Source organism: Lagopus muta, chromosome 2 (genome assembly GCF_023343835.1).
Source record: "Lagopus muta isolate bLagMut1 chromosome 2, bLagMut1 primary, whole genome shotgun sequence".
Classification (NCBI taxonomy): Eukaryota; Metazoa; Chordata; class Aves; order Galliformes; family Phasianidae; genus Lagopus; species Lagopus muta.
Window position 1 is genome coordinate 44,006,726 of NC_064434.1, and position 12,856 is coordinate 44,019,581.

At 42.2% G+C, this 12,856-nt stretch overlaps 1 protein-coding gene and 1 long non-coding RNA gene across 2 annotated transcripts; both read left to right on the plus strand.

Moving 5' to 3' along the window:
* Positions 1-4,541: 4,541 nt before the first annotated feature.
* Positions 4,542-6,296, plus strand: LOC125689365 (uncharacterized). The gene is made up of 3 exons (XR_007375222.1): positions 4,542-4,605; positions 5,087-5,154; positions 5,331-6,296. It is a non-coding gene; the product is annotated as an uncharacterized LOC125689365 (long non-coding RNA).
* A 2,104-nt stretch (positions 6,297-8,400) lies between these two features.
* On the plus strand, positions 8,401-9,769 carry GPR6 (G protein-coupled receptor 6). Its single transcript, XM_048936207.1, has one exon. It carries the CDS (start codon positions 8,401-8,403, stop codon positions 9,385-9,387), a length of 987 nt encoding a protein of 328 aa, XP_048792164.1. The 3' UTR covers positions 9,388-9,769.
* Positions 9,770-12,856: the final 3,087 nt, after the last annotated feature.

Below are 12,856 nucleotides of genomic sequence, written 5' to 3' on the forward strand. Positions count from 1 at the left end.
TCTATATCACTAAGAGGGTGCATAGTTTTCAAGACAAAACATAAGGATACTGCCACATATGGGGCAAAATGGATATGGGGCTCTGCTTACTGAGCCAAGCTGAGCACATCCACACTTAAGGGGTGATGGTGATAGTAGGGCAATGGGTTTTGCTGCATGCCAGAACCTGAATGTTGCTTTACCCCTGGATTTTTCACAGTTGTTCCTTCTACCTTGAGAAATGCAGCTGTCCACATCCCTCAATTCTGCCTTGTAAGCACTGTGACTTCAACCCTGTCACTTTTACTTTTAAACTGCTTCATAATAAAGTTGACACCACTGAGGAAAAAAAAATAAAATAAAATAACACACCAAGTCAACATTTGTTGAGAATTTACAATTCTCATTTACTACTTCAACTGAAGAATCATCACTTTGTTTCCTGCTCGCAGGAACCCAGGCTGCTGAGCAATAACAGACTTGTTTTGAAGTTACTTTAATTCATTCCCTTAGAAATGTCTTTGCTAAGTGTTGTCAAGCAGGCACGTCAAGAAAAATGAAACTAGATTTCTTTAAAGACTTTATCACATTTAGAGCACTCAAAACACATAGAGGATGAAACATGATAAGAATCATAGGTCCTATTGGCTTAAGTATGAATTGTTAATGTCTGTAAGTAATGCCTGATTTGCCATATGATACATTTGGCTGTGATGCCTAAATCCCAGACCAAGCACCCTGAGCAACATTCCCACTGGGGATTTTGTCTGTCTTACCGTTGGTCTTACCACTGTCAGTGCAGCCTTTCTCCCTTCAGTATTTTCACATCCATTTTCCTGCCACTAACTACCAGATCCTATGTTTTCTTTGGTGACTTTTCAGTACAGATATTTCTACGGTGTCTATGGTCTTGTAAACTTTATTGAGACGAGACCATCTATCCAGCATTTCTTGGACAAAACTGCACAATTTGAGAGGTTAGTTGAGCCCTGAAAGAAATTGTCTAAGGAGATGAGGCAAACTCTAGCACAGAGGGCATTAAGGGCCAGTTGGACACTCACCTATTAGGGATCGATTAAGCATGGTTATTTTATATTTAGACTGTGTGGAGAAGGACCAGAGCAAGCACATGAAAGAGAAAATGCCTGCAGCCTGCGGATGAGGAAAGATGTAGATTTTGGTCACTTCTCAAAGTATTGTTCCTACATTACAAAGAGTAGCTCTTTAATGCCATGCAGATGTTTATCCAAATATTTGGTAGGGTATGTAGTAGTTTATTCCTCTGAGAGTTGTGGGGTAGAAGGGAACAGTAAACAATAGGTGAGTACATAAATGGCTGCATCTGGTCAAATCTTCCCTTAAAAAAAACAAACAAACAAACAAACAAACAAAAAACAACACTGCTTAGGTTTAAAAAAAATAGTACTGGGTTTAGGGAGAGAGTTCTGATGCAGACCCTTTGCATTCAGAGGTTTCTGCTGCCTTGAGACAGCACTGCCTCCCTCATCCCATCCCTCAACAGTTCCACCAAGGTCAAAGTAGATGCTGAGCTTATTCTCTTTTCAGTGTAGATCTTAGTGTAGTAAGGCACTAGCACAGGCTGCCTAGAGAAGCTGTGGGTGCTCCATCCCTGGAGATGCTCAAGACCAGGTTGGTTGGGCCCTGAGCAGCTGAGCTGGGGGATGGCAGCCCAACCCACAGCAGGAGTTGGGACTGGGTGGGCTTTGAGGTCTCCTCCAACTCAAACCACTCTGTTATTTGATGTTGATAGTTTCTTTTCCTCATCAGAGCAAGAAAGAAGGAAAGGAAAAGCTGCAAAATGTTTATCTTACTTCAGTATATTCATCACTAATCCACAGTAATACACAGAGTGGAACAGAAAATGTGTTTTTCAGTAAAGGTGAACTACACTGTGCTTTTCCTAATAGCCTGTGTACAAACCGATGTGCAACACTTTCAGCATCCATATGTAACTTACAGATTTATTTGGAAACTAAGTCAGTTCCTCTGAAGCCCTTAGTCTGGCTGCCTGATGAAGCAGACTGAAAGATATGTGGCATGCAATACAGAGGTGTAGATCACTTTCACATCCATTGTGTCCTACATTCACAGAATTGGATGGGCTGGAAAGGACCTCAAGAGATTGAGTCCAACATCACTGCTAAAGCAGGCAGCCTACAATAGGTCACACAGGTAGATGTCCAGACAGGTCTTGAATATCTCCATAGAAGGAGACTCCAAAACCTCTCTGGGCAGCCTGTTCCACTGCTCTGTCACCCCCATAGTAAAGAAATTTTTCCACACAGTAATACACAACGTCTAATGCTCAATTTTTAGGCCGTTACTCCTTGTTCTACCACTACACAACACTGAAAAGAGCCTGGCCTCATCTATTTGCATCCCACTTCTCTTTAGATATTTATAAATATTTATCAGGCCCCCACCCAGCGTTCTCCACTCCAGGCTGAACAGACATCTCTCTCACCCTTTCCTCATAGGAGAGATGCTCCAGGCTCTTTGTCATCTTTTTGGTCCTCCACTGGACTCCTTCTAGAAGATCCCTGTCTTTCTTGAACTGGGGAGCCCAAAATTGGACACAATACTCCACATGTGCTCACACTAGTGCAGAGTAGAGGGGGAGGATCACCTCCCTTGACCTGCTGTCCACTGTTTTTAATGCACCCCAGGATTCCACTAGCATGATTAGCCACAAGGGTACACTAATGGCTTGTGGCCAACCAGTAGTCCACCAGAACTCGCAGGTCCTTCTCCACAGAGCTCTTTTCCAGCATCCTCTAACCAGTACTGACACTGGAAGTTGTTCCTCCCCCGGTGCAAGACTCTACACTTGTTCTTGTTAAACCTCATCAGGTTTATCCCTGCCCACATTTCCAGCCTGTCCAGATCTTGTTGAATGGTAGCACAGCCTTCAGGTGAGTCTGCCAATCTTCCCAGCTTCATATCATCAGCGAACTTGATGAAGATGTTCAACAAGACTAGACTCAGCACCAGTCCCTGGAGAACACTGCTAGTTATAAGCCTCCAAACAGACTCTGAATTGCTGATGATAGCAATTGACCTCTGCCTGTCAGCTAGTTCTCAAACCAGCTCACCATTCACCTATCTATCATCTATATAAGATTATGCTACTCATAGAACACTCAAAAACCCCCAGGGAATAAACATCTTCAAGTCATGAACATTAAGAAGATATGGTCCCAGGGCAGAGGCCCTGCCTTACTGAGCTTGAAACCTCAACACATGGGAAGTGGTAGTGAACAGGGACAGAAGGGCTCATAACCTGGCTCTATGCCACAGTCAGCCCTAGGCTGTAAGCAGACCCAGCAGCTCCCAAAACTAATGGAATGGGGGAAGAATAGGGAAGGCTAGGGGAAATGACAGCCCAGCACACAAAGGGAATGGAGGAGAAGACACACCTGGTGGACTAGCAGAAGTAGAAATGACTGAATGAGATATTTTCTATTTCAGTGATTACACTCTCTTATATATTTATATATATATCATATATATATACACACATATACACACACACAGAGAATATATATATATATATAATATTCAGTGATATACACTCTTATACAGTCTAGTCCAAGATAAAGAAGTGGGTGACTGTGTGAGCTTTCAAATTGCATACAGCTTGTGTAAAATATATTTGAAATGTTGGTTTGAGCTCTAACAGTCCGTCCATCTAGAAGAACTAATGAGAACTCGTGTCTGCCCTTTCTCTGTTTCTTCTGTACTACCTAGACTATTTCTAACACTTTGTTCAGTCAGCAGTGTCTTAAGTTTGTTGAAGAGTACATTTAAGAGATTCTGTTTACCTGGAAGTTTTAATGATGACTTGTGATGCTTCCAGGACACTACTGCTGTCACAGGGTGACCTCCTTCTTTATTTGGCTTTAAGCTGCTGTAAAGCCCTTTGAGAACCATCAATTAAACCTCTTGAAAGCACTACCTGTTCTTCTACATTTCCACACATAACCACAGTTACACTTTCTTCTTAATGAAAAAAAAAAAAAAAACAAAAAAAAAAAAAACCACAAATAGTTCAAGAACTACTCAGGTTTCAACCTGAGTTTCAACCTGAAACTTGATATTAAGCATTTATTACACTATTTAAAGCAGATATAACCTGTATACATGATACCACAAAGCAGAATAATTTACGGGCATGCTAGTAGACTGACTTCCCTAGATCTTACCTTGGTAAAGACCCAAGCAGACAAGCAGCTGAAAGACTAGTCAAAAAGGACTGAATGTGCAGTACATTCTTAGCATGAAGCATAGTCAAGAACCACATAAGAAACAGAAACTGGGGAAGAAAAAAAGGAAAAAGAATTATACAGGATTAAATTTAAATTCTAAAAGTCAGCTGAATCTCTCTGCAGTTCACTTTGTCAGTGGCTTTTGTAAGTGTTTGCAGATGGACATCTGCCTAAATCTGACCAGTCAGATAGGAGTAATGTTAATGAAATCATCAGCAATACCAGGTGATATGGCTGAGTTTGCCAAGTCAGGAAACTGATAAACTTGAAGTTGTGCCTAAATGCATTCCTAAGTGCTTAAAACATCTTTTCACACCAGCTGTATAGAAAGCTCTAAAATGTCAGCACTGCTTAGTTTACCATCTGTATTATCCCCACTCCCTCTTCCCTCTTTTATTTTAAGGTTTCTTTATGTTGCCAGAAGAAAAATGACTCCTAAATATTTTCAGCATGTTATTGGAAAGATAAATTTTTGAAGGGTTTTTTTGTTCTAACTCATGCTATGTAAAGCACGTTTAATAATGCTTAACATTTAGTCAGCCTACTTATTAATCATTAAAAGAATATCAGCTATCAAAATAATCCATAGTTAACTGAAATTAAGTAATCACATATTAAAATTACACTGCAATATTGCTCAGCTTTAAGAACAGATGGAAGAATTCAAGCAAAGATTTTTAGGCCATTTATTTCAGCAACTGTTTAATGTTAATTCTGTTAAATTTTCAGAAAATTTCTAAGATAAATCTTTAATTATATTATGCATTCTGTATAGGTGTGTACTGTCAGAACATAACTTTTTTCTTTTTTTTCCTTTTTAGATTCTCCCATGACGTCTGCAGTTCCAGTCTCAGATAGGAAGTCAGGGTGAAAACACCTTGATAATAATGTGAGACATTTATCTTCTCTCCCCACTGCTCTTATGTTGACATATTAAACAAATGCAACTGCAGGAATAAACAGCTGGGGAACCTCATTTATACCCTACATGTACTCACCCTCCTTTTGTCTATGGGATAACCTTAAGGAGTAACGAAATATTTTGTTTCTGTACTTTTTCTATAGGCTAACTATTATTCTGAATGACTGCCTACTGCAACTTATTATTAAGTTTTCAATAATGAAATGCACTTGGCTCAAAACCTGGATATTTTATGACATCTTTACCTACTTTTTGAATCCCCTTTTTGCTACAAACAATTAAAATTAAGACCACAGCAGAGGCTCACCTTTTGATGAGTGATCTTGGAATGATTGATGCAAGAAGCTGCACTAGGAAGACAAAAGATCTTTAGCAATAGTTTTGGTAACATACTTCCTGGAGAAATACAACCATTTATTTAAGTAGGAGTTTGTCAATATTTATCCCAAATGACACTTGGCACTGTGTAGAATTCAGCTGGGAAAGACATGGAGCAGTGCTCACAAAATGCAGTGCATGAGAGCATGACATAAACTGTAAAAACATCCTCCTCTTGAAAGGGTTAAAATCTATAGAAATACATGGAATAAAGAGCCTTCCTGATGAACTCAGAATATCCTCAGCCTCCTCTTCTCTGGGCCAAGCAAACCACGGGACCTCAGCCGCTCCTTACGCATTTTGCTCTTTGGACCGTTTCCCATCTTTGTAGACCTCCTTTGGACTCTCACACCTTTATAACATACAGACTGCTACAGAAAGTACCTGTTACACATCTGTTTCCCAGAAGTAATATTTTGTTTAAAGGTTTGACAAATCAGCTACAACCAAGAAGTTTCACACCGCATTTCATTACCGAAAAACAGATGAATTACTTGTTTCTCTCTTCATTTTATAAATGCCACAAAGTGCTACAGATTTTAATGTTTTGTTTTGGAACCTGTCTGGTTCATATTCGCAAACTTACTTGCTAAGTTTGAATGGTGTCTTTTAAAATCCATGTTGAAATTTGTTTGGAGTAATTTATTCTGTTGTAGTCATTTTAATTCATGTTGCAATAAGCCATCTCTGTCTAGGGACTAGACTGAAGGATTTCCTCTGATCAATTCCAAATTTGCACTCTACCTCAGATGTTACTTTGCCTCCTGTCACTCTCCTCTGTAGCATCCATTACTGAAGTAGTATGCCAGTGTTCTCAGTCTTAGTTTCAGTCCAAGCTGCTGTTTACATAAGCATCTTGTCCTCTATATGGCAAAAAAGAATAAGGTAACACTATATTTTCTGTACTTCAGTGGGGGTACATGACTAAGTGCTTCAGCCATGTAGATGTGCAAATCTTTATTAAACCTTTTGGCAGCGAGTTTGCTGCAGTTATAAATGATATTGTAATTCTTGCTTAGGCATAGTAGAATGTGTGGGACACTATACAGGAGGAAGGACTATGTGCACAAGTTATATTAAAGGAAATTCCAACTACACAAAAGGAAATATAGTGTTTATAGTGAGGGTGAAGCCCTGGCACAGGTTGCCTGGAGAGGCTGCCTCAAAGTTATTCAGACATGACCAAATGAAGCCCTTAAAGATAGCACAGACTTGACCCTTCTAAACTAAATTATCTGAGACTCCGTGTTTGAGAAATCCTTGGAAGCAATGCCTTGGTTTGTCTACAGAAATACAAAGTGTTCACAGGTTGTCTGGATAATAGTATTTATCCTTCAGAATGCAGATCGGTATTGAATGTAATGAAAGCTGACATTCTAATTCCCTTGAAAAGTGTTCGCTTTTAATGTGGTAAGGCCTGTGTGACTTATTCATTTGGACTGTCAAAGACAGTAAGCACATTTTCTTCTAATGATTTTTTCAAAATCATGTCTAAATGGTTTGCATGGTGTTCCAATAACAAAGACGTAATTGTATTTCCGCATTCTTCTGACTAGTAGGTATAGGACATGTTCTTCCGGACCTGGGTACTTTTTGGCTTGTTCCCTTAATAACAAAAAAAGCCACTCTATCACAGATGTGCTCTGCTTGCTGCATGTGTTTGCTATTGGCTGTGATAGTGAGTGGCATGGAGTGCTTAGTTACTCTTGGTTTTATCTATTAAGATACTTCAGAGAAGATACCTTGGAAGGCAGTACAGGTGCTTGTGCCTGTAAACAGACTGATAACTGTGGGTAGGGGTTCTCTTGCACAGCGTTTTTGAGTACTATTCTTCAACATTTATATTCAACAGCACACGAAGCTCACAGCCAGGTTCAGAGCCAGTATAGTGAGTGCAGCACAGAAATAAAACTCACCATATTCTTCCTATAAACACACTGCAGCTAGTTTTCAAAGCAGAGAACTGTCTTGACAAAGAAGTAGAGGGAAATGAAAGAGAGGAGGAACACTGCTCCTCCTGAGCAAGCTGCAACAGCGAATGTTCATTCCTATGCTCCCACAGCCCCAGTCCAGCTCTGTGCCGAACCTTTCAGAGTGTGGGACTGAGAGCATTCATACACAAGAGCTGTGAAAAACGGGGTGCAAGGAATACGCGAGGGAACACCAAGACGACCTCACTGCTGCCTAAGAGGCTGTTCAGCAGCCTCTGTACATTCATGAGAGGGCAGAGCCGGAGGGGAGCTGTGATTAAAGGCGTCTCTTTTTCACTGCGACAGTGAAGAACCTCCGACCCCGGGCTGCACTCTGAAACCCTCGGCACCTCTCCCTCCGCACGCACGGCGGCACAGCGAAGGTCCGACCCGCTAGCGCCCACCAACCCCGACGGCGGGCCCGCGCTCTGCGCCCCGCCTCCCGCTGAGCCGCTCCCGCCCCCGGTGGTGGTTGCCCCCGCCCCTTCAGGAGCCGGCGGCGGGCCGGTGGCGAGCGCACTGCCCCCGGCGGCGGGCCGCCATTTACGTCAGCCCCGTGCTGCCCGGCCCGCCCCGTCGGCCGCCCGCTCCCGCCAAAGCCGCCGCCGAAGCCGCAGCGAGTGGAGCGCGGGGATCGGCGGCGGCCGGGACGGCGGGGAAACTTCGGGCGGCGGAGCCGCGCACGAGCAGAGCTTCGCGGCACCGCGGGCTGCGGCGTTCAGCACCGCGGACAGAGCGCTTCAGCACCACGGACAGAGGTGGTCGGCACCACGGACAGGGCGGTGGCCCCGCCCGGCATGCGCGCCCCGCTCCCCGCCGCACCTCCGCTCACAACTACTGCCCTGCACTGGCGGCCCCGGCGGCGATGGAGCCAACGGCGGCCCTGAACGAGAGCTCGGCTGCGGTCCCCTGGCTGCCCGCCCGCGCCGGCAACGCCTCGCTGGAACTGGCGTCGCGGCCCCCCGCGCCCACCGCCATTAACCCCTGGGACGTGATGCTGTGCGTCTCTGGCACCGCCATCGCCTGCGAGAACGCCATCGTGGTGGCCATCATCTGCTACTCGCCCACCCTGCGCACCCCCATGTTTGTGCTCATCGGGAGCCTGGCCACTGCCGACCTGCTGGCCGGGATCGGCCTCATCCTCAACTTTGTTTTCCAGTATGTGATCCGTTCTGAGACAGTCAGCCTCCTCACCGTGGGCTTCCTCGTTGCCTCTTTCACTGCCTCTGTGAGTAGCTTGCTGGCCATCACGGTCGACCGTTACCTCTCTCTCTACAATGCTCTCACCTACTACTCAGAGAGGACGGTGCTGTGCATCCACACTATGCTGGTGTGCACCTGGGGGGTCTCCCTCTGCCTGGGGCTGCTGCCAGTCCTGGGCTGGAACTGCCTCCATGACCATGCTGCCTGCAGCATTGTCAAACCCTTGACCAAGAGCAATGTGACTCTGCTGTCTGCCTCTTTCTTTCTCATTTTTATCATCATGCTCCATCTCTACATTGAAATCTGTAAAATAGTTTGCAGACATGCCCATCAGATAGCTCTCCAGCAACATTTTCTGACTGCATCACACTATGTTGCTACCAAAAAGGGAGTGTCTACTCTTGCTATAATTCTCGGGACTTTTGGAGCAAGCTGGCTACCTTTTGCCATCTACTGTGTGGTTGGGGATCCCAACTACCCTTCTGTGTACACTTATGCCACGCTTCTACCTGCTACCTACAACTCCATGATCAATCCTATTATTTATGCCTACAGAAACCAAGAAATTCAGAGGTCCATGTGGGTTCTCTTCTGTGGCTGCTTTCAGTCTAAAGTGTCCTTTCGCTCCCGGTCCCCTAGCGATGTCTGAGTGACTTTTCTTTTTGTAGTACTGCACCAAGTGACAATCCACTTAGTGAATTATTACAGTGCCTGTTATAAACTTCAAACTCTGTTGTGAAGTCATTGAAAACATGCTTAAATATTAGCACTTTATACATGTTTGTATCTTTGAAAGTGTTCAGGGTATAAACTTTTCAGTTCTGTGGAAAAAAAAAATGGTTGTACATAAATTTGCACATCACATTGGTAAAGTGAAGATGTTCTGATACTGCTTAATTATAGCACCTTATTTCTAGCTGCTGATCTGCCAAAACAGTGTTGCCTTTCTGGAGGGCAGAGAGAAAGAGAGTTGGTTTTTGTGTTATATTTGTACCTGTGTATGTGTTGCGGGGAGGGAATGTATGTGTGAATGTGTGCAATACCTTGCTGCATAATATTGATAAATTATAACATTTTGTACACAAATAAAAGCATTTAAGATGTAAGAAAATTTGTGTGTTCATATGATTTTAGAAATAAGAGAGATGGAAAACTTTCCAGGTAAGCAATGTTCCTTTGTTTACTTTTGAAAGCTTACTATGTAATTCCACTTATAGAGATCATCATTTACTATGGAGATGAAATATTGTACCAAGAAAGGAACCTTTCTGCTTGCTTGTTTGTTTGCTCTGTTCTTCTTTTAGACAAAGAAAGAGCAAAGAAGAGAACAAACTCCTTTTTATTCTCTACTGAAAAGGTAACAAAAGACCCAGGCAAGTAGGCTACCAATCACAATTATTCTCCAGGCCTCCATGTAGGTTTCATTTTCAATTTATAAGCTAGCCATTTATGATGATGCCATATTTAAAAGTTATTAAACTGTGGGGGAAAATCAAACTCAACACTGTGCTCTTCTTACAGTCTAACATTGCACAGTAAAAAAGAAAAAAAGGAGAAAAAATTCTCCTTTCCTAAAAGCCTGTATAACATCATAATACATTGACTTTTCTTATCATCTGCAGTTCTGTGGGTAATATGAATTGCTCCTCCCCCTCCTTTTTTTGACAGTGCACTGCAGAAAAAATCATTTAAGTGCATCTTTGCTGTCTCCCTGTCTCAGAGCAGTACACAGTTTTCAGATAATCCTATAGCTAGCGGCTTCAAAGAGTCCATCAGAGTTCAATACTGTTCAGAGTTTGGAAAACATTTCTTCACTCAGGTTCAAATTCAAATTCACAGACAACAGATTTGTTTGAAGCAAGAAGATGCACAGCATATTTCAAAAGCAGTATTATTTCTTGTTTATTTATAGTTACCTTACATTTCCCATTATGGCTATGTGATATCACTCTCAGTTCAGTTTATATTTAAGATTAATCTAGTGTGCATAGTGCTGTACAAAGAGTTTGGACTAGTGTGTTTCCCAGCTTATGAGTGGCAGCACATCAAGCACCTCCCTGCTGGAGCAGCCAGCACAACAGGAAGGCTGTAATACTGTATGAATATTACAGTAATTAAGTAATCAGAAATACTGTACTTCTGTGAAAACAGGTATTATGAGATAAGTAAAATTTAACAGAGAATACAAAGATATTTCATTTTAGGTGTGACCTGATTGGAAAACTCTATTCCAGACTCAGGAATCACCATTATTTTTACCAGTTCAAACTGATGGATGCATTCAGGCACATTCAGGCATCAGGAGAGACATAGACTTGTTAAAAGGAACTAGAGGAGGGCCAAAAAAGTGTTCAAAGGTTGAAACACTTCTCCTATGAGGACAGGCTGAGAGAGCTGGAGCTGTTCATCCTGGAGAAGAGAAGGCTCTGGAGAGACCTGGTAGCTGCCTTTCAGTATCTAAAAGGGGGCTATAAGAAAGAAGTAGACAGAATTTAGCAGGATCTGTTGTGGTAGGACAGGGGAAATTATTTCAAACTTAAAAAAAAAAGGTGATTTAAATTGGATATAAGAAAAGAATTTTATGAGAGGTGTAAGAAGCACTGGAACAGGCTGCCCAGGTGGATGCCCCATCCTTGGAGACATTCAAGGCCAGGATGGATGGGGCTCTGAGCACCCTACTCAAGGAGTATGTGTTCCTGTTCATTGCAATGAAGTTGGACTGGGTGGCCTTCCAACTCAAATTATTCTGCAATTCTATGATTCTGCGATTGTTCTTCACAGTACCCTTGCAGTGTTGTTACAGATGTGATATAAAACAGATCTTATGACAGGCCCAAATGCTGATAAGATTAAGAACTGTAAAATTGTTAGTGAGAAGCAATATTTTCCCCCTCTTTTCTGCTGTCAAAAGCAACAAAACCCCAGAATTTTTCATCTCATACATCTGAACTACTGAATGAAACAAAGCAAAGACTGCTTCTAGCCCTGTCACAAAACACATCTGAATACTTTTCCCTCTGCAAAATCAGAGTAACTGTGACTAAACTGTGGACTGGAAACATCCACTGGCATGTGCAATGCACTACATTGGCAACTTGACCAAACAGTGATGGCAGAGAACACTGAGACTTCATCCTGGCCTTGCTCTAGCAACTTGTATAGACTTGGCCCAAGGTGCTCTACCATCAATGTTAACTGCTGAGAGATAAAACCAACAAGAGCTTTGGACTAGTGAAATCTGATAAAAACGTATGGTAAAACTGGAAAATTTACCATCTCCTAGGCTTTAATTTCATAAGTCTTTGTCACAAAAGAAAAAACTACGGAAGGAAGCTTCTTATGTCTACTTCTGAGCACTAAAGTTAAGGAGAGAAAATCTGCTGGAGAAAAGCACGGATGCCCACCTCCCTCCACTGACTTTACCAGGAACTTACTTTTACCACAAATCCATTAAGCAGCTACAACTCATGTGAAAATTAATTGTGGAAATCTTAGATTTCTACTTTGGCAATAAATGACTTAATCCAAGACTTGAAAACTTACATGATTTTCCGCTGTTTTGCACAACATACACTAGCTTTGATTTGATTTTAAATACATGACCACGCTTTTATTTTAGTACTTCTCCCTGTGACTTTTTTCTACCTACAAAATAAAGTTGAATCACTCCTGTTAAAAACACAACAATTTCAAGGTATTTTCCTGAGAATTCTTCCCCACTACTAGGAAACAAATTTGTTTTCAGCAAAGTTATCCATTTATTTTATTGGGACAGTACAAATGTTCTTTTCTACATACTCTCTTCAGAAAGCTTTTGCTGTCTCATAATTTCTGAGAAAGGCTAATGCAAAAGGGGAGAGGGTATTTTGTTCGGTTTTGGTCATCCCTGAGAGTGGTATTGGCATCAACCTCATTACAGTAAAAACAGCCTTTCATTTCCAAAGCTAGTCTGTAGGGGTAACTGAGCAGAATAAGAGAAAGTAGACAACGTGATCTCTGTCTCCCAGTGTAACATCTCACTTTAGAAAAAGAGGAGCTGCAGCCCCTGGTAGTATCCACAATTCCTGATAGGGCAAGCCTGAGAATTTTGTGTAGCATGATACCTGTATTTTTCTTGC